Below are 22,948 nucleotides of genomic sequence, written 5' to 3'. Positions count from 1 at the left end.
TAAATTAGAATTATTGTTGATAAAAATAATATACATTGGTTATATTATTAGTTAATTATATAAATTAGTTGTGTAGAAAAAATAAGGATAAGGTGGTCATTTTGAGAGTAAGTGAGGACATGTGAGGAAAAACATAATTGAGGGATATTTCTTAATGATAAAAAGGAAAATAGGGGGAAAGAGAAATTAATTTTGATCGTACGTGAAACTTTGGAAGAACGTGAGAAAGAGGTTAGGGTAAGGAGAAACTGAGAGAAGTATCAACCCATTAGAGCTTGGGGAAACAATTGTTAGAGATAATCTAAGATAAAGGTGTGTAATTTCTTTCAATTATATGATTGGTACGAGGGAAGGGTAGATGTATGTATTTGATTCTATTTGATTGATGATGAACATTGTGAAAGAATTGTTAATGATGATGATTTATATGCCATGATCTGAATTCTATTGGTATATGTGAATATGTTGTTGTTGAGGTTTCTATCATACTGATTTTGATGTGATTTGGATGATGTATGAGTCATAAATTGAGTATTAAGAACGCCTACACTATAGCTAATCGCACCTGGGGGTTGTTGAAATTGTGAATTTTGCTAGGTAACTCATTGGGCAAACTCATAGCGAATGATAATTCGTTGGCCGAGGCCTAGGCGAGCGTTCTGGAAGTATGTATCAGAAGTGTCGTAATTTGAGTTCTGTAAATCTGTGTTAACGCGTCGTTCGAAGCGTTGGGAAGATAATCATAGAGCTATAACATGATAGTAATAAGTGATATGTTTGAGTATTATTTCTATGCCTGTTAGGTTGATGAAGGTGTTTGTTTATATGTTCAGTTTATGAAATAGTTGCATTGTTGTAATAATGTTACGTGATACTGATGTTGCCATGTTTGTTGAGATGTTGAGTTACTGGATTTGATGTTACTATTAGTAGTAGTAATATTCATAAATGTGTTATGTTAATATTGCTATAATGATGTTATTGAGATGAATTGTGTTGATGATTTTGTGTTGATGTTGACATGCACGCTCAAAAGAGGACCAATGTGTATGTGTTCTGATGTTGTTGTTGTGCATGTTGTGAGACATGCATCCATGTTGTCGGAGCTTCGGTTCTAATTATAATGTGATTTCGATCCTATAGCGATGGTTCGAGTGCGAGTAATTTCCTATGATGGAAAGTTAGTGAAGCGTTACCCATAGTAGCAGTAACGATTTTTGTGATGTGCTCTGGTTTAAGAGTGAACCATATCTTATGGTGGTGGATCCTGTATCCTATGGTGGTGGAACAGGGAGCGAAATGAACCTGTGTTTTCATGATTTAGTACCACATGCATTGAGTTGGTGTTGTTGCATAGCATTTTATGTGGCATTGCATAATTTTGTTAGTACTATATGATGTGGTGATACTTGTACTTGCTATGTGACTATATGTGAGCCTTGTAATAGAAGTTGTATATGAGTTACTTGTGATGTTTGGGGTGTGATTTTATGATGTATTTGATGTTGTTAATTTGTAGCTTATAATTGTCGCAAATCTATTCTTTCTTATATCTTTTATAATTTATAATGATTACTCACCCTTTATGTTTGAATGTTACTTCTACGTGGGCAACTTGTAGATACATGGGAGTAGTCTTTGCGAAAGTAAGTGTAAGCTAGTTACAAAGACATTTATTTAGTTATCATTCTTGTAGTGGTTTATGCTCTGGTCATGTAACATCGGGTTGGGGTTGACGCTTGAATTCCTTAAACTATTATGTTTATCTTGGTTTTAAATTATAGAACTATATTTTAGATGTTTTGAGTTTGAAATGATGACACTACTATTATTGTGATTATTAAAGTTGGAGTTTAAGACTCAAAGTGTGTTTTGTTTTATATATTAACAAAATTAAATGATGATGATTCCGCTGCGACGTTTTTAATTAAGATTTGATGTCATATAAACATCATGATTGTGTATGTTTTAAAATGTTAAACTTTAATTTGTGTAACTCGTGTTACAGAGCAGAATTAATTATATTTTTATGAAGTGTGACACCCTTGCATGGTTGTTTTAATTAACTTATTCATAAATTATAGGTGGGGTTTGAAAGAGTGTTACATCTAGCGCACCACAACCACCGATAAGCAGTCAAAAAGATAGAGTCACTATTATGTCATGTATAATCCAATCATATAAACTATCCCCTTGAAAGAATAGTGAGTCCAAAAAATCAATAGATTTCTAAAAGCGAGTAGCACATTTACAATCTCTCAAACATTGTAAAATAGTCTCAGTGTCTTTTTTACCGAAACCAACCAAAATATATATAAACTGAAATAGCATTCATTCTAAAATTAACTTACGTCACATCACTAATATACCAAGTAAAATTAGCAAGAACAATAGGATCAAACTTTTCACCAAATCAAATAGTTAGTGAATTTTAAGTAAAATTAAATTCAAATAGTTAATAAACTATAGTTAAATTAAAAATCTAATTAAATTCAAAAACTAGTTTGTAAAGATTTATTTACCTCCCTACTAAAATATGAAATAAAACCCCCCAATAAGGAATTTTATATGATGCGTACAAGTACTCTTTTTAGTGGGACAAAAGTAGAGAGAGGTTTGAAAACCTAAATGCCATCCACATGAATCCAAGCCATCTCATAACCTCACAATCTCCAATAATATCCACACTTACAACACACTTCACAATTTCACATACCAAACAAATTAAAAACCACCACAACACAAGAAGCTTATCCACAACAAGTACTGAAAACCCTCACTGCATTTTCCACAAACTCTTGAGTAGAGTTACACACAAAAAAGTAGCAACATGGCCCTTGAGAGTTGTTTAAGAGTATCCACACCAAGACCTCATTGTCTTCCTCCATTGTTTTCATCTTCAAGGGAAAAGCTTGTTTTCTCAACTCAAAAGGTAGGATTCAAGAAATCTGTGCTGAACTCAACTCTTTCACTTCCATCTGGTGTTGCTTATAGAAAATCCCGTTTTGTTTGCAATGCTCGTGAAGCTGTAAATGAAGGTGCACTTTTCTTCACCTTGTTTTCTGTTTTAACTTTTTATTATGAATAGTTTAGTATCAAAAACTTCATCAGAATATTGTGGCTAGACATAAACCTTATCTTTGCATTATTTGTAGCTATAATCTCTAGGTTTGATCTATGTCGGGTCATGGCCGTTTTAAGTTTTTGGAGGTCTGTGTAGGTTACCCACAGTTTCGAACATATGATATGGTTTAACTGTGACAAATATTTTATCATATCCTATTTATTCATAGTTTAACGATAACAAATTTTGGGTCATGTGCGGTAGCCACTTTGCATGCCCTGAAAGAGAGTCCGGCCCTATGTGTGGTGTAAGTGTATATGTGTAATGAAGTAACTCATGTACTTGCTCAAACTTGGCAGTTCAAGTAGTGAATGACTCAAGCTGGGATGAACTTGTGGTTGGAAGTGATACACCTGTGCTTGTAGATTTTTGGGCACCATGGTGTGGTCCATGCAGAATGATAGCGCCGATAATCGATGAATTAGCCAAAGAGTATGCTGGAAAAATTAAGTGCTACAAGCTCAACACAGATGAATCACCAAACACTGCAACAAAGTATGGCATCAGAAGCATACCGACTGTTCTGTTTTTCAAGAATGGGGAGAAAAAAGACAGTGTAATTGGAGCAGTTCCTAAGGCTACTCTGTCTGAGAAAGTGGAAAAGTATATTTGATGCATGAACTCAGGAAAGAAATGATACTCTTATGACATGCATTATAGTATCAGAAATGGATGGAATGGGATGGAAGAAATGACAATAGTGACATTGCTGATTTTCATTTCATCCAATTCTTTTTTCCATGTCTTACAAGGCAAAAGGTAGTTTGTATCTTTATCATCACTATATGTAAGGGTTATGTTTCAATCTATGGATTCAACACATTGAATAATCCTTGTATATTTCTTTTATTTTTCATCATTTTGTAAAGTTTACATTGGATAAACAGACTTCTTTCAATGTTTGAATGCTGTTTACTTTCAAATTGATGATTGCTTGGGATGGTATCTAATTACTCTCAAGAACATAACAGGTTACTTTTGTAGGACAAAACTTGTTACCTTTCTCGATTATGTGCGTTTATCAATGGCGAGTCTGTAAAAAAACCCATGACAGTACAGAAATTAAAGTACAAAGTTACACTTGAATTCACAAGAAAAAATCAGCCCCATAAGCCACACAACCAGCCATTAAACTTTTGTTTCTAAATTCTTATATATAAAACCCTATATCGGCCCTGGAGAAGATTTTCAATCAAATTGATGATTATTAAAACCGTTCGCTGCTCCTAGACCACTAAGCAATTGGTTTGACAGATCCTGTTGATGGTTCATAGCTTGATCCCGCGCTATGGATGGCATTCCTCCCCTTCCATTCATGATTGAATTATTAACCATAGCAGCTCTCATTCCATTAGGCATAGTGGATTGACCGAACCCCATTGTTCCATAACTACCAGCACCTGGATTATTGTTCAGTGTGCCATTACCATTATTGAGCCCTGTATTTGTACTCATTGGCAGATTATTGCTTCCATTCTTCATGTCATTTCCTAGAGAACCAGCACCTGCCATTCCTCCAGTACCATTCATCTGCGAGGACATCATCATCTCCTGTATGATTTTATGGACTGAGCTATGAGGATCACTTGGATCAGCATCACCAGAAAGAGATGATTGATATTGATGTTGTTGTTGGAGCGAAACATTAGCAATTGAATTTGTTGTATTCATTTGATTGGGAGGTGTTAAAGTAGAACGAGGTGTTTGTGGGGGGTTATTAGATGAGGATGGTGTCGGTGGTGATTGAAAAGGGGATGAGTTTGGCTGGGCCTGTGGCACAGTACTGGAGGAACCTGGAGATGGAATCTGAACGGAACAACCTCCATATGGACTGCTTGCATTGTTCATTGTATTTTGTCTAGAATTCACAGAGTTTTGGTGGAGAAGTCCAACAATGGTGCTTGTGGTTGTCGATGCAGAAGCTGAGTTGACAGAACTATTTACACTAACCATACCGTTGCTGGATGCAATTTGCATGGCAGCAGCTTGCACTGGATTCTGATCTCCATTTGAGTTATAGACCATCATTTGCTGTTGCTGCTGCTGCTGCTGTAGTTTTAATTGATCTTCATGCTGTTGAGCTTGATTACGAACTCCGCATGAATTAACTGTTCTCCGAGGGAACTTGGCCAAGCTCTCTGAAAGAAGGTAAAAAATAAAGCAAAAAAATCAAATCACAATCCCTATCAGAACGATCAAACAGCCGGCAATAATTATTAATATAAGAATAAAAATCTTTATAACCACACAAAGTCACACACACACACACACCTCTTTTTATTCTCAGTAGACTAAACTTTTTTTTAGTTTAGTGATTACAGAACTATAGTGAGAAGAGTATGAACTCATTTCCCAGTTATGTGATCAAAGTATAAAAAATGATTTACAGAACACCCTCTTGATCTCAAACTCATCCATTATCAATCTTACAAGTCTCAAGTATTAAATGATTTACTAGTTACTACACAGCCTTAAACCAACAGATAGACATAAGATCATCTTAATCTCACAAAGTATCAAACATTGACATCGGGAAATAGAAACGGCACTTAGGCATGAAGGAAGACAGCCAACAAGAAGGTAAAAAAAACAAATGTTGATATCAGGAACACTAAATCAACATTGAAGCAGTACATGTGAACAGTTGAACTCTCTTTAATAAAACATTGTTTAATTGTCACATTCATTTCTATATTAGCATTAGAAATCAGCCACTTAAACTATTAACTTACCCATAGGTCCGGTCACTGTATCTTTACTGTAATCCATCAAGTCTTTCAGGCTATTTACCACTTCTGATATCTGCATCATAATCAGAAAACAACGATGTTTGTCATGTTTCCATTCATTGGGAAAAAAAAAACCTCTAGGTTAGCTCATAAGGAAAAAACTATTGCTTCAGCATGTGGCAAAAAACAATAAAAAAGAAAAGAGGGATTCGTCTTTCTTGATAAACAAGTTGAGAGAAGACCCTGTTAAGAGATTGATTCAGGAAAATATAATAAGCAGAATTTAGAGAGACTGTTATATTTTGCAGTCAAGCCATAGAAACCAAAACAAGGATTCCCTATTCAAAACAAGCAATGACAAGTGGGTGAATTGTTCGCAAATATCCAAAATAAGCATTTCAAATAAGGTTTGTGATGGCGCCACAAAAGATACAGTAGTTCCACACAAACCAAATGTCGGTTTATACATTAAAAGGATGCATATTTTCCCGTTAATGTGTAGACTTAAGATCAAAACAACACTATAAGCAATGTCATAAGAATGAAACATATACCTGTAGGCAGCGTACATATGTCTTTGAATATCCTAAATCATTAACTAATGGAACTTCTAGGGTTTTAGCCAATTGACGAGCTGAAGCAACAAACCTGGAAAAGAAGGATATAGCGTTATTAAAATAAAAACAGAAACATACAACAAAAAACAACCCTAATAATGTTAGACCAAATAGAGAGGACTATTGCAAGCTAAACTGTAGCATCAGTAAGAACTAAGAAATCAAATAAATACCAGCGGGTGATGGTGAACAACCAAAAAGAAGGGCCGTGACATAAAGAGAGTAGAAATAGTGGCAGAAGAACACATTTTACTAGAAGAGGTGACCATTGTGAAACATTCACATTAAATCCTTAATCAAAAGGAAAAGTTATGGCACATTCCGTGGTTCCAGAACAAGGTAGTTACATTATAATTAATAATTATAAGGAATTATTAGGAACGTATTCTAGTTATAAAGAAAACTGGCATCAGCAAGAACTTTGACATGTTTGGCTAAAGGGACTTACATATTGCAATTATTTTGTAACTCTGGAGCAGAAATATTGGGTGTTGCATTTTGAGTTAAAGCCTGGTATTTCTGGGCAACCGCTCCAATCTGACTAATCTGTGGATAATAAAAATGAAGTAATAATAAGAATGAATAATCAGAGTGTATATGTTAATATATAGCCAAACTCTGCTCCATTAACATATCTATGATATAACACCGGCATTACAAAAAGGTATTCCTCGCAAAATAACAACATAATAACTATCAACAAAACCAAGGATTATTAAAACCATGGCAAATATCTTATAAAATAACAATCTCAAAACTTACAATATACTTTAAATAAACAGGCATTTATGATGCAACAACTTAATCAGCAACCTGGGGTATTAACAGTTTTCTGGGGATGAGCTCTTCATGGCGCCGAGCACAAAATTCCCAAGAGCATATCTGCAAAAGAAATGATAAACAAAGGAATGCCGATTAAATTTTTTTTCATATAATCATTTTTTAACATAATTTGAATGTTTTGATTTTCTGTATGCTACCTTCAAGTCTGGAGAAAAAACTATTCGAAGTTGACCATCACGAACAACACGAAGCTGCTCAAAAACACTTTCTTGTATTGCTTTTGCATAGTCTAGAACAATCTGGCCAGAGGAATTATGATATTCGCGGGGCATGTCAACATAAAGTAGCTCTTCCAGAGTGCCACTGTCATACTTTACTTTGAAAAGCCTGGGAAGAACCTCGACAGTTGCTTCTGAAAACCCAGAAAAAACATAAACTGTCAGAAGGAGGATAGTGCAACAGAATGACATTTGCAACAAATCAATAACAAATATATTTAATAGAAAAAGTGAAGAGGCCATCATTCATACGGTGAAGAATAGAAATAGACTGAATAATGAAATGCAGAAAAAGAACCTCAAGAAAATAAAACTTACCAAACCCACGGCCAGGTTTGTGATTACATATTTCGCAGTGCCATACATCCTGAAAATATTTAAAGAATCCATATTTAGCTAAAACTAATGCTTAGCATCAATGAGACTACTATAGTTGGCTTCTTGAATACTATAGAATATCCATGGCAACATTTAAGACAATACTATATGTATTAGTTACTTGGTCCTGACACATAATAATTTGGCAATCACAACAATAAAGTGAAGATACCAACACTAGAGCATGGTATAGTTAAGCATGTCATTCAATAATTAAATTACGAACTTAGACAAGGTTATCCAGGTATTAGAATTGGATTGTAAGGCTTTCTTTGGTAACGGACCTGAGGGAAAACTCCAGTTGTTTGTCTGCTACTTCCATACATAGAGACACACCACTTCTTCTTAGCATTAGGAGCAAAATACTCAGCAACAAACTTCCTCCAAAACTCGATGTTGTTATCCTTTATAAAACCCAAGTGCAAAAGTTATTATTAATAGAGTATAGGATAGACACAGAACAAAGCCAATATATAGATAAGTTATTACCTCTGGTCTATGTTTTTGCTGATACATATAGTGTGTCAGCCGCCTTGCACACATCCCTGGTTCATATGCTGGTTTCACAGGAGACCTCGCAGGCATATTCTGCTGTTGAAACTGTTGTGGTAATTGAGACCGTTGTTGAGGCATTGACTTTAAAAGCTGTTGCTGCTGTTGTTGAAGCTGTAAAAGCCTGTGATGGTTCAAAAGATTGATCTGAGCAGCAGCAGCCTGAGAAGATTGTCTCGACATGTGGAGGAATTGTTGTTGCTGCAAAAATGATGGTTGATCACAATGCTGGGGCTCCATTTTAACTGGTGCCAGAGTTCTCATTGTTTGAATTTGTTGTTGTTCCAATTTCACTGGAGGAAGATTCCTCATTGATTGCAGCTGTTGCTGTCCTAGTTGGTCGTTGTTTACCTGGGGCTCTAACTTCACTGGTCCCATTCCACTTCCACCTATTCCTCCTCGCATTGATTGATAATGCTGTTGCTGCTGTGTATTCAGAGAAGAGAACTGTTGCATTGACTGCTGGCTGTGTTGGAAATTTTGAGGATCAAGATGTTGAGAATGCTGATGATCTGGCAACAGTTGGTTGATAGAAGGATTGGAAAATTGTTGACCCTGAACTTGACCAGAGGAACCAGCATTCGCCATATTCCCTTGTACATATGAGGATGGAGAACTACCAAAGCTCATTCCATTGCCAACACTAGAAAGTTGGCCTGCTTCAGCTCCAGTTTCAATCCCTCCACGTTGGCTACTTCCGTGATTCGGAACTCCATTTGAGAAAGATTGATTCAGCATAGAAGTCATATTGGACATATTTCCTAGAATGTTCATGTTGCCGAACTGGGTACGAGGAGACACAAGCGAAGGGAAAGACGTCTGCAATGACATGGGAGCCCCTTGAGATCCCATCACTCCTGAATGTGTTCTCATTAGTGAAGGTGAGAGAGACTGAGGACCACCACCAATGGGAGGTGATGGGCCTGGACCCGGAGGTACCATGTTTCAAAAGTCGGTCTTCAAGCAATCACCTAAGCAGAACAACAAATGTTTTTCAACATAATAACATGATTTAAACAAGAAATTTCACAAAACAGGCATAATAAAACACAAAAGTCCAAGGCCAAAAAATTTCAAATTCTTCACTGTGAGTCAACAGAAACATCAGGTATTGAACTTTACCAAACACAAGCCATAGAACAAAGAAAACCAAGAAACAATGTTTGATTCATAATTCATAACAATACAATTACACACTACTTCCGTAAATGAGCAACCATAAAACACCTTTCGCATGAATTTTTGTACAACAAATGACTTCTTGGATCCAACCCATCAACCAGATAAACAAAAGCATCAAAATTTCAATCAACAATGGTATAAAAAATTCATTATCACATTAACTACCGATTAAAAAATTATAAAAAAAACAAAACGAATCACCTTCAATCAAATTAAGGTTATCATCAGTACAAAACCACCATTTCTCCCAAAACAAATTCAACCTCAATTGAAAGAAAACAAAACAATTCCAAGAAGTTAAAAAGACAACACATAATCAAACCATAAATTGAGAATTAGTATAACTCACAGAGAGATGAAAATTGAGAAATTGAAGAGCGAGAGTATACGAGAAGTGATCAATGAATTGAGAGGGAGCAAAAAGTTTCGAACTTTCGAGTTGGGTATTGAATTGGCGTCCATTACTTGTCTAGGGTTTTATGAGTGTGGCAGTAGTAGGAGAATTGGGAGTTATTAGCATCTTCAATCTCAGTAAAACGCCTTGTTCTGTTATGTTGTAGCTGCTGCTGCTGTTAAGTGGTTACTGTGTGTGTTTTTGGAGAGAGAAAGTAGAGCGAGAAAAAGTCATTGTGGACGTCAAGATTGTATTCGATCTGATTGAATTCTCTTCATTCTTTCTTTTTGCCTATATTCATTCTCTCTCTTGCCTCTGAAAAAATATGAAGTCAAATCCTTTTTTTTCTCAAAGGAAAAATCCAAATATATTGAATATTTAAGCGGAGAATTGCTCATCTGGGCTAGGTTTTCATTTGCTCGCATCAAATATCTCTGCATCGCTCGTATCAAATGTCTCTGCATCGCTCGATTGAATTTGTGTTTTGTCTCGATATATTAAATATCTCCGCATTGCTAGTTAGAACTCGTGTTGTCTTGGAACATCAGATGTATCATTGGTATTAAATGTCTATGTATCACTCGCATGAACTCGCATTTGTTTCGATGCATCATATGTTTTTGCATCGTCGTTGGCTTGAACTCGAGTTGTATCTCTGGAAAAATATCTCTACATTGCTCATTTAAACTCGTGTTTTGTATCTGTGTAATGAAAGTTATTTACATACTCGTATCAAGTGTCTCTGCGTCACTTGTTTAACTCGCATTTGTCTTGATGTATAAAATGTCTTTACAACGCTGCTTTGAACTTGAGTTTTGTTTTTGTATATTTAATTTCTCTACAATGCTCATTTGAACTCGTGTTTTATCTCGGTATATTAAGTAAGTATTTATACGTTGTTCAGTTGAACTCGAGTTTTCTTATGTATATATCTCTGCAATATTTTATCATTTCAATTTAATTATAGAAAAAAATCTCATTATACCCATGTGTATTTGGCGTAATTTTTTTAAAATTATATTAAGTGAGCAATAAAAGTTTTATTTTATATTTAAGCGGAAAGCGAAGAATTGCTCATTTGAGCTAGGTTTTCATTCGCTGGTATCCTTATGTGATTACGTCGTAGGCTTGAATTTGAGTTGCGTCTCTAAAAAAATATAACTACTTCCCATTTAAACTCACGTTTTGTATCCGTATATCAAATGTATCTACATCACTCGTATCAAATGTCTCATCGCTTGTTTGAATTCACATTTGTCGTAATGTATAAAATATCATTACAAGGTTGGTTTGAACTCGAATTTTGTCTTTGTATATTAAATATCTCTACATTATTCATTTGAACTTTCGTTTTATCTTGATATATTAAATATTTATACATTGTCAGTTGAACTTGGATTTTGTTTCGATATATCTAAATTTTTTATCATTTCAATTTAATTATAGAAAAAAAATCTCATTCTGCCATGTGTATTTGGCAACATAGTAAATTTGTTGATTATATTAAGTGAGCAATATTTTTTTATTTAAAAGCGCGGTGAATATTTAAAAAAAAATCTACGTACGTTGGATATTTAAGCAGAGAATTGCTCATTTGAGCTAGGTGTCCATTCGTTCGTATCAAAGGTCTCAACGTCTCATTTAAATCCGCATTTTGTCGCGGTATACCAAATATTCTACATTGTTGAACTGAACATGTGTTTTGTCCCGGTATATCAAATATTTCTACATCAATTGTATCAAATGTCTCTACAACGCTTGTTTGAACGCGAATTTGTCTTAATGTATAAAATGTCTTTACAACATTGGTTTAAACACGAGTTTTGCTTCTATATATTAAATATTTTTACATTGCTAACTTATACTTACGTTTTATCTTGATATATTAAATATTTATCAATTGTTCATTTGAACTCGGACTTTGTTTCGATATATATCTTGCAATTTTTTATCATTTTAATTTAATTATAAAAAAAATCTCTTTCTATCATTTGTATTTGACAACATAGTAAATTTGTTTAAATTATATGTGAGCAATAAAAAAAACTTATTTTACAAAATTATAAATTATAATTTTTTAAAAAGTTGTCGTGGTTTAATATAAATTTTGTCAAATTTAGTGTAATATATAAGTATGTTTGTTTTAGTTTTTTTAAAATAAATTTCATATTGTTATATATTTTTGTATAAAAAAATTATAATTTTTTAAAAAAATTAAAATAAAAAGTTGGTTTAAATAATTATTTTTAAAATATTTCATCATTTTACTATATTTGTTTTAATCTCAGAATTTCGAAAAATCTTTTAAATTTTTTAATAATTTTTATAAAAAATATTTTTTTAAAAAAATTATTATTATAATTATATTTTAATTTTTAATAATATATATTTATATTATATAATGTAAAAATAAGTATTTTAATTTATAATAAAATGAATTAAAATTTTTTTTTAATATTTTAAAAAATATAAAGAAAAATCCATTTTCTTAACGATAAACAAACGAGTTTATTGTACAGTGAAAAAGACTATATTTTCTCTAACATTTATTTTTAAATAAACAAATTCATATAAATTCTTCAACTTAAAAATGAATATCATTTAAAATAGTAAAATCTGCAATTTCGTTTAATAAATAATATTTAAAAGAAATTTAAAAAGAAAATGTGTCTCTAATGCGCTTACCCCGTACACATGCACCATGTTCATTATTAATAATTATGATCTATGCTATGGATATAGTTTTCTACATTATTACACTAGCAGTTACATTGATATATTTATTTACGCATATGACCTTGCATTACCTCTTTATTTACGAAGTGGTACATTTCAAAAACTGTATGACATAAAACGATGCTACATATTGAGTTTTTTTGTAGAGTCATACACTTCATAATATCATAATTAGAGCGCTTAAATTGGACCCGGTATATAGCGGAGATTGAGTTGCAAAATATTTTAAGAAATAGGATATTATATTTTTGAGTTAGTCAATTGGACCTATATTTTTCATGGATCAGTCAAACGGGCTTCAGACTAATCTATTAGAAAAGATTTTGGTAAATTTTAGAGAAAAAAAAATTGAGATAAAATATGATTGCATAAATGTATTTTTAAGTAATAAAGAAAAATTAAAGAGGATGAAGATATATTTTCAAGATGATATGATCAAGTAAATGATTGTGAGATGAAGAGAAAATTTGACAAGAATTAGTGATAATTTAAATTACTTTATACTTTTACATGGATGTTTTTGTGGTATATATATATATATATATATATATATATATATATATATATATATATATATATATATATATATATATATATTTGATTTGATGAATATTTTAAACATCATTTAACTAAGTTTATGATGACTCTACTTATATTATGTAACTTTTATCCATTACATCTCCTTTTAAAAAATTGAAACTAATATTAAAGTACAAGCCAAACTGATCCATCGAATTATATGGACCTTTGAAAAATGGGTCGGATTGATTTTCGGTAGCCCATTAAACAATCGGGTCGGGCGGAACCAACCCATTTAAATCTCTTGGTTCACCGGGTCGAAGCGGGATGTGTCGGACCGACCCATTTGACAGCTCTAATCATAATGGATAATAAAATTATTTAATGCCCAAAAAAACATATTTAATATGTGAAATAATTTTAATTATTAATAAAAAAATTAATCTTAATAGTTATTTTTTATAAATTAATAGTCAATGGTGGACCATGAACCATTAAATTTGTCAAATAAGTGTATATTATAAATTATCTACAACTATGATTACTCAATTGGTATTTCCACTAAAAAAAGTCAAGAAATTGACTTTAGTTAACTAAGGGAATATTTGTTTTAATTTAAAAATATATATTTTTTATACTTTTAAAAATGATTTTTATGAAAAAAAAATTTAAAAAATTATAATTTTTTTTAAAAAATTAAAAGACTAATTTTGATATCCTATAAAATAACTATACATTACTAAAGAATAAAATATATTCGAAATTACAATTTAAAAAAAAACATGTATTTACATTTTTTTTAAATATCTTCAAAATCAAGTCATTTCTAAAATTTTGATATCTAAATTTTTTAAAATAAAATATCTAAAATAATATTTTAAAAATAACTATTCAAATCTAATCTTTATTTGAAGTTGAATTTTTTTTTGTAAATTTTTTTACACAAAAATATATAATATTATAAAAAATCATTTTTAAAAAAATTGAAACAAACCTATCCTAAATTTTTTTATGCCAAAAACAAAATCCTTGGGTAGATCCTACACAAAATATTACTTCTCTCCTAATATATATTGTTTTGCAAAAGATCAAAAGTTATTTCAAATTTTAAATTATTTTACAATTTCAATGAAGTAATAAATAATAATTTTGTAAATGTTCTCATGATTTCTTCTATCCATATAAAATAATTACATTTTTTAATCTATCTTAAATAGTAAAAACATCATACCAGTTTATAGGTGATAAAATGGGTCAGATTCATCGTACTAGTCCATTTAAGTGGTTATTTTAGATGAAATGAGATGAAGTTTTCAATTTGATTCTACTCTTGGTTCGGATAAGAACAATTAAAATAAAAAATAATATTTTTTATGTTGATTTTGTTGTTGAATTCATTTTGCATTTTTTTAATATTATTGAATTTATTTTATGTTAGATGGTTTGTTTAATCTTATTGAATTTTTACTTTTGACATTTCTGTTGTTAATTATATTATTAAATTTGTTAATTATGTTGATGATGCAGAATTTTTTTGGAGCTTTTACATGCTCTACATTATTGTCTATATGAAAGAAAGATGTCTAAAATATAAGTTTTGAAGTTTTTGATAAGAAAAAATTATTATTTTTTATCATCACCAACGATTTAATCAAGGGTTCCAAAGCACAAGACAGAGACCATCGGAGAAAGAGATGATGAAAAGACTAATGGAAGTAGTGGAAATACAACTTAGCATGAATCGGGCACAACCAAGAAAGAAGATCCACCCAACGTCCCCAAATCCTCAAACCCTAAATTGGGTGAAGGGAAACTCTAGGTCGATGTCATCAAGGATAATCAGGTATCTGCTATTGGTATGCCAATGGAATTTGTGGCACTGCAAATGGTTGATGGTGAACTGGAAATACAAATTGAAGAGGAAGACATCATATGAGAAGTTAAATACTGGGAGTCTGCATTGATTATGTATGTGATTGGTGGCAACATGAGTATGAATGTTGTAAAGAACTTCATGACAAAATTTTGGAGTTTCATTCAACTCCCTGAGTTATACTACAATGATGAGGGTTTCTTTATTATGATACTCAAAACACTCAAGGACCACGATGAAGTTCTCTATAAAGGACCTTATACTATTATGCAAATGCCTATGTTCCTGACCGAGTGGAAGCCAAATTTCTCCATGAGCAAGGACATGCTGAGAATGATTCCAATATGGATAAATTGCCCAAACTCCCTCTGTACTTATGGGGGTGCACGCGGTCTGGGGAAGATAGGTAGTGCCATCAGGAGACCTATGTACACCGATGAGTGTACAACAAACAAATATCGAGTCACATATGCTAGGATCCTTGTTGAGGTTGATGTTACACAGAAACTATGAGAGGAAATAACCATCAAGGAAACTGAGGGCAACACAATGAAACAAAAATTAGAATACGAATGGAGACCGGTATTTTGCGAAAGATGCCAAAAAGTTGGGCACATATGCAACAATGAGAGCCAAAAGAAACAAGTTGTGAAGGCTTTGCAACCTATTGAAAAGCAAATCCAGGTCACAAAGCCAGTGACACAAGAACCACATGAAGCTGCTCAGGATAATCATGAAACAACACCATGGCAATAGGTCAGTCGAGCTAGCACTTCCAGGTCCAGAGGAAAAGCCCCTCTCCATGAGTAATAATCTCTAAGTACAAATGTATGCTCTTTTTGAGCATTGAGGTATTATAATAGATCATTCAAATAAGAATATAATCTCTAACTATATTTTTGATGAATAATAATTTTTAAGTACAACTATAGTCTCATATCAATTCTTTAACGATGAATTTAGCGATTGATTAATATGATAATTTTATCGTTAGTTTGACGAAAAATGGCTAATATAATATATTTTGAACAGTTAAAGAATTAAAATAAACCAAAATATTAACTCATAAAATCAAAAATGTATTCAGCCATTTTTTATATAATATCTTACTTTTTATTTTCGAGAAAAGAGATGATGCACTGATAGTGTAAAACTTTTACACTGTCATCCAAATGACGACCATGCATCCCGCCAAGTCAGACTGTAAAGTTTTAATTAATTATATGACGTAGCAGATTGATATATTTCCATTGAATGACAGTGTAAAACTTTTTTACAGTGTCAATGCTTCTCCATTAAATGCTTTATTTCCTTGCTTTGGTTTAATAAAACATCGTTTATTTTTTTAAATATGTTTGAATTTTTTTTCCAAAAGTAATAATTTAAAAATGATAGTAATAATATTTTATTCATTTTTAGTCAAAAATATTTTGACTTTGTTGAATACATTTAATTATTGTTTACTAATAGTAAAAAAAGGTACAATTTCTTACTAATAGTTTTAGTTTAAATAGATATTGTGAAAGTTTTTTTGGACTTATTATGAAAGTTTGTAAAAGAAAAGGAAAACTGAAAAATGGAGAATAAATAATTAGTTGTCGATTTATTATTCCATGAATTATTACTATACTGTGAAAGTTTTTTTTGACTCATTATGAAAAATTTTCAAACAAATTACTGACATGAGTTAATTCTAATAATGCAAATTCTTACAAATTGACAAATTAAAACATGTGATAAATTAAATGATGCATATACACATAAATTGACAATTCATCAAAATAAAGACGATATTGATGATATATATATATATATATATATATATATATATATATATATATATATATATATATATATATATATATATATTGGTATGTGCATCAAACAGGTTGATGCAGATAACATTTAAGAATACATAGTTTATGTCCATGTTCCATAGTTTATGCTCCATTAATAGATAATAACAGTGACGACCGACTCAGTGATGTTTTAAGCGGGTTATCATCATTGAAAGAAAGAGACAACTCAATGAAAATCGAACTAAAATAGTAGGTATTCATAGTTTTTCTTAAACACTATGAGATTTTGGAATTCATGTTAAGTATTAACTGTATCCATCATCAATATCTTTTGCTAAAGGATACAATTGTGAAGAGTTATAGTTGATTGCAACACTGAGATCTTGCACGAGTATTTATCTGTCGAGGTATGAAGTGTTCCTGTTGATTACAGGGCTATTAATTGCATAATTACTGACTTGCAGCTATGAACCTGTGGCTGTAAGTAAGTATTCTATTTCGTTTCTTATTTTCTCTCAACCCTTTTTTGTTAGAAATTAAATCAGTTATGGGAGGTGAACTTTTAACAGTTAGTTACTAAAACCGTTAGAATTTAGTTTTTGTTAAACAAAAAATTAGATTGTGTTAAGTTTTAATTGCATCAACTAAGTGTTAATGTCAATTTCTGGTATGCAGGGTTGCAGTATGTGTGAACTGAACCGTAGGCGCTCCAGATTTTGAATGGTGGCAGCTAGGGCTAACTGAATTGGATGTGGCTAAAGTGTAATGGTATGTGCAGGTCTGTTTCATGGTGATGAGGCTATTTGTTTGGAACTTTATGTTGGTGACAATTGAACTGATATGAATATTTAGTTTTTTATTGTTTGTTAGCTTGAATTGGTTAATTTGAAAATGGTGAACTGGATGTTGGTAAAGCAGCTAGCAAATAGGAGCCTGTTAATGATGTTGAATTCTTTTATATTTTTGGTGTTTGATACGAAATCGTTCTGTGCCAATCGATTTGCGGGTTAGCTCGGGATTGGCTTGGTCCCCGTATGTGAAGGTGCAGTTCTGTTATGAATTGTTGAGGATTGGTTTTGGAAAGTCGTTATGGGGTGAATGTACATGCTCGGTTTATGCGCGTGTGTGTGTGTATGGACATGATGGTCAAATTTTTATTGTTGTATATGGATGATGTCACTCTGGTTATTTTCTATTGGGTCTGATATCCATTATATTATGATACTTAATACATCTATATTATTTGTTTAACAGTCACTAGAAAACTCAACCTCTCCAATGCATGGAATGACTCTAAATTGCTTCTTAATCATGAAAGCCCTTAAGTCAATGAATTCAGAGCAAAGTATATCCTACGGTTTATCTCTTATCATGCACTTTATATAGATTAAATTCAGTGTACTTTATATGGATTATATTATACTATCATGCACATTATATTCAGTAAATTGAGTTTAATCTTCTCAGACCACTGTAAGTCTTTTTTCGTATTCAAACTTCAACTACCTTTAATAAGGACGCATAGGAATTTGATATCATGTTCATTTCCAATTTTAGTTAACCCATTTTACTACACAGAATAGGGGATATGATGCTAAGTCTAACACTATGTCGTCTAAGAGGTTGTCACAAGATAATTCTGTAGAAAATTTTGATCTTTCTTTCCTGTTCACTTTCTGTTTGTGGGTTTTGTAATATTGAAAGTGATGTTGTTGTATGTTTTTCTGGTACCTTAAGACATTGCACAATTTTGTGGATGAATTTTCAAATCACTACTCTTTAGAAACTCTTAGTCAATTTTATATATTAGGATCTATTATACAAGTAAAGTGTCTAATATTTTAATTATTCATTTTCATTATAACGACAGATATTCGCAGGTTCTTCTGCATTTTTGAACTGTATTTTATAAATATTTTTATTGCAGACTCCCAAAGTATTTTGTTAAAATAGTTACTATGATTTATGCTTGTGAGATAACTTTTTTTACTTCCTCTCATATTATCATTCCTCTTATTTTAGTTACATGAACTCAAATGGGCATGAACTCAAAGACTGAAAAATAGAGATTAAGATGGTATTATTTGTGTTGAAAGAGATACAAAAATTTATTGTATTATTTGTAACGACGTTTTTATCAATGATTTAAGCTACAAATGAATTTTTTCGTGCAGATGCACGGGTCTTCTACTAGATAGTGAACGCAACTCATATAAATTTTATCAACTCTTGTGAAATTTATCAGTGAAACTCATTATTTTCACGGGTCAATATCACCACGATACCTTTTTTATTTTAATCAACAAAATATTTGTAAATATCTATAGTTATTAGTGGCATTTATAAATATTTATAGTTATTGGGCATATTGGATTTATCATGTTGGTGATTTATTACATATTTTTTTTAAATATTTGTTGTTATTAATAATTTTATAATAACACTTATATATCAACAACAATCAAACCTTATCAAATGATCTAAGATATGAATTAATTTACCCGTGCGGACGCACGAGTCTTTTACTAGTTATAATAGATCATTTAAATAAGACTATAATCTCTAACTATATTTTTGATGAATAATACTCTTTAAGTACAACTATAGTCTCATATCAATTCTTTAACGATGAATTTAGCGATTGATTTATATGATTATTTTATCGTTAGTTTGACGAAAAATGACTAATATAATATATTTTGAAATAAACCATAAAATTAACTCATGAAACCAAAAATGTATTTAGCCATTTTTTTTATATAATATCTTGTTTTTTTATTTTCGAGAAAAGAGATGATGTACTGACAATGTAAAACTTTTACGCCGTCAACCAATGACGACCGTGCATCCCGCCAAGTCAGACTGTAAAGTTTTAATTAATTATATGACGTAGCAGACAGATATATTTCAATTGAATGACAGTGTAAAACTTTTTTACTCTGTCAGTGCATCTCCATTAAACGTTTTATTTCCTTGCTTTGGTTTAATAAAACATCGTTTATTTTTTTAAATATGTTAGAATTTTTTTCCAAAAGTAATAATTTAAAAATAATAGTAATAATATTTTATTCATTTTTAGTCAAAAATATTTTGACTTTATTGAATACATTTAACTATTGTTTACTAATAGTAAAAAAAGTTACAATTTCTTACTAATATTTTTAGTTTAAATAAATATTGTGAAAGTTTTTTTGACTTATTATGAAAGTTTGTAAAAGAAAAGGAAAACTGAAAATGGAGAATAAATAATTAGTTGTCGATTTATTATTCCATAAATTATTACTATACTGTGAAAGTTTTTTTTGACTCATTATGAAATTTTTTCAAACAAATTCCTGACATGTGTGAATTCAAATAATGCAAATACTTACAAATTGACAAATTAAAACATGTGATAAATTAAATGATGCATATACACATAAATTGACAATTCATCAAAACAAAAACGATATTTATGACGACTGCAATTTCACTCACCCCTTTTTGATGTTTAGCAAATTTGGAGATATTAATTAACGATTTGATTTGAGCAGTTATTTGAATTTAATTGAAAATTTGTGAAATCAGTTTTATTGATCAACAACACATAACAGGTGGTAGTACAACACTTTGAGATTCGAGATAACATCTTTGGAACTCTCACGCTCCTTGTACATTAAATATTTAATGCGCCTAAACATAATTGGGTGAATGAGCAGCCATATCAATATGATTTGTTATCAATGTTTCCCCCATCTCTTAAAATAGTGACCATATTTGTAACACTTTTGATTTTGGCTAATCTTTGAAAGTATTCAGTATTTTTGTCACCATATTTGTGCCAACTTAGCTTATCCTTTTCCATCCAGAAAAGCTCCTCTTTGGCTAAAGCTTGCTCCATCTCATGTTGAGCATGGATTTCTTTATCTCTCAAGAAGTCACTCATACCTTCTAATTGGATTTGCTCTTGAATCTTGGTAAGATTAAGGGATGAAGTTTGGACTAACTAGTATATGTCCCCCAAAACCTCTTTGTTCTAGATTTTAAGACGACCTTTTAGCTTATAAAGTGTTTTGATAGTATGTACATGGGACAACCTATTACTGGATGAGACTTAAAATTAGAAATGAAATATCTACATTAATCATGCAGAGTGCATATAATGAAAAATTTAAAGTTGGATTTGAATTTATGAGGAATGAAACTAGCTTCCAACATGATGGGAAGATGATCAGATCTAGCCTTTGGAATAACAATGACATAAGAGGATATGCAAACATGGATCCAACTTGGGTTGCAAAATATCCTATCCAATTTTCTTTCCACTAAGGCAGTACCAGTTCTACCATTAGACTATGTGAAGAAAGACACTCTAGTAGGCATATCAACTAGGCAGTTTTGGTTGACCATGATTGAAAGTCATTGATTGATGTTCAAGAGGGATAGTGCAGACCTCTATTCTGATATGTCTTCCACAACATTCCTATCTGCAATGTTGGTCCAAGAAGTTTTTTTGAAATTCGGCATTCTTCCTTTGAGTTTCTTGAGATATATCATCTGCCTCATTAATTTGAGTCGCATCTATAAAGTCTAAATCATTCGAGCTAGAATGCTCATTATTTCTCAGTGTTTGAGTCCTGCACTAAAGATGGAAAACATAAGACCTCTTCTTCGTGATTTGGAATTGATTTGAAAGTTTCAAAATGAATTTATTTTTCCCGATGAAATTAGTTAATTAAGATCAATTGGAGAATCATATTAATTTAATTGTGGCTTAACGAGAAAAATGTAATAAAAATGTATATGACATACTTTATTTTTTTATCTCCATTCTCTTGTTTAAAAAAACAATTAAAATATTGTTTATTTTTTAATATCATCTTCTTTTAATATATATTTTTATTAAAATCTATTAACAAATGATTTTTCCCATAAATAATAATCTAAAAAAAAGTAATAATATTTTAATTATTTTCTATTAAATATGTATTATTTATTTCGGACATACATATTTTAACTATTTTGACTGACAATGTTTTATATGATGTGTCACTTGTGAAACGTTACACTAATGGATACCTTTTTGGTGGTGGAAATTTGGCGGGTAGTTTGAGAAGTGGAGATAGAACTTTATTTCAAAGAGTTAGAGATGGGGAAGGAACTTCACGTCAAGCACAATTGACACCGCAAATGATGGAAATAATAAGACAATTGGCACTAACTGAGGCGAGACGCGAGTTAGCACAACGTGAGGCGGCGCTAAAAGCCCAAATGGAGGAGCAACAACTACAAATAGAGGCAATGGCGAAGAAGCAAGCAGAAATGGAGGACCAAATGCAGTTATTTATGCAATTCCAACAAAGAAGCGGTAGTAAAACAATTGGTGAAAACGTTGGCGTTGGTGGTGCAACGGTGGATGGAGAGAATGATGATGATATGAACCTTGACAATTTTCCCAACCCATAAGACCCTTAGGATTTATTTTTATTTTAATTTGAAATTGTGTAGGATATTAAATTTAATTTTAATTCATATTTTGTTTATTATTATATTTTAATTTAAAATTGTGCAGGATATTAAATTTAATTTTAATACATATTTTGTTTATTATTATATTTTAATTTTAACTGTGTATGCTATTTTATTTATTATTATATTTAAATAAATATTTTTTATTAATATTAATAATTTTGAATAAGAAATAATAATAAAACCTTTTTTATAAAAATAATAATCAGATTTTTTAAAATATTTTATTTTAGTGACGTGATATACATGTCACTAATTTGTGATATGTGTTCCACGTCGCAACATTCTGAATGGAAATAAAAAAATTTGAAAATAAATTTGTTCAAGAGTGACGTGGTTTCCACGTCATAAACTGTCTCTGTTTTATGTGCCTTGCCTACCTTTTTTGTCCCTTGTCTGCTGTAACAGAAAAGGTGGTTGGTGTCTGTGCAGTAGTTTGCAACGTGATTTCCATGTCACTATTCAGTGACGTCAAA

The 22,948-nt window shown here is 31.3% G+C and overlaps 2 protein-coding genes across 3 annotated transcripts; one reads left to right on the top strand and one right to left on the bottom strand.

The window, feature by feature from the left end:
- Window positions 1-2,677: 2,677 nt before the first annotated feature.
- Window positions 2,678-4,022, top strand: LOC131661350 (thioredoxin M-type, chloroplastic-like). The gene is made up of 2 exons (XM_058930868.1): window positions 2,678-3,038; window positions 3,424-4,022. The coding sequence occupies exons 1-2, from the start codon at window positions 2,831-2,833 to the stop codon at window positions 3,735-3,737; spliced, it is 522 nt and encodes a 173-aa protein (XP_058786851.1). The 5' UTR covers window positions 2,678-2,830; the 3' UTR covers window positions 3,738-4,022.
- A 211-nt stretch (window positions 4,023-4,233) lies between these two features.
- Window positions 4,234-10,372, bottom strand: LOC131661349 (transcriptional corepressor SEUSS-like). Of its 2 annotated transcripts, none has more exons than XM_058930866.1 (10): window positions 9,993-10,372; window positions 8,399-9,432; window positions 8,194-8,313; window positions 7,850-7,898; window positions 7,451-7,665; window positions 7,284-7,352; window positions 6,919-7,016; window positions 6,408-6,501; window positions 5,857-5,926; window positions 4,234-5,262 (listed from the first exon to the last, which is right to left on the bottom strand). In XM_058930866.1, the coding sequence occupies exons 2-10, from the start codon at window positions 9,401-9,403 to the stop codon at window positions 4,313-4,315; spliced, it is 2,670 nt and encodes an 889-aa protein (XP_058786849.1). In that variant the 5' UTR covers window positions 9,404-9,432; window positions 9,993-10,372; the 3' UTR covers window positions 4,234-4,312. The 2 variants fall into 2 exon arrangements, with proteins under 2 accessions (XP_058786849.1, XP_058786850.1); XM_058930867.1 differs by lacking the exon at window positions 9,993-10,372 and adding an exon at window positions 9,845-9,962.
- Window positions 10,373-22,948: the final 12,576 nt, after the last annotated feature.

Source organism: Vicia villosa, linkage group LG3 (assembly GCF_029867415.1).
Source record: "Vicia villosa cultivar HV-30 ecotype Madison, WI linkage group LG3, Vvil1.0, whole genome shotgun sequence".
In the NCBI taxonomy this organism is placed as follows: domain Eukaryota; kingdom Viridiplantae; phylum Streptophyta; class Magnoliopsida; order Fabales; family Fabaceae; genus Vicia; species Vicia villosa.
Note: the sequence above shows the minus strand (reverse complement) of the source record. Positions and strands in the feature narration are given on the sequence as shown.

Coding starts and splice junctions, on each gene's coding strand:
- LOC131661350 (XM_058930868.1), top strand. CDS start 2,831: ATGGCCCTTGAGAGTTGTTTAAGAGTATCCACACCAAGACCTCATTGT. Junction 3,039..3,423: donor TCGTGAAGCTGTAAATGAAG/GTGCACTTTTCT, acceptor CAAACTTGGCAG/TTCAAGTAGTGAATGACTCA.
- LOC131661349 (XM_058930866.1), bottom strand. CDS start 9,403: ATGGTACCTCCGGGTCCAGGCCCATCACCTCCCATTGGTGGTGGTCCT. Junction 7,899..8,193: donor CAACTGGAGTTTTCCCTCAG/GTCCGTTACCAA, acceptor AAATATTTTCAG/GATGTATGGCACTGCGAAAT. Junction 5,927..6,407: donor CATATGTACGCTGCCTACAG/GTATATGTTTCA, acceptor ATTATGATGCAG/ATATCAGAAGTGGTAAATAG.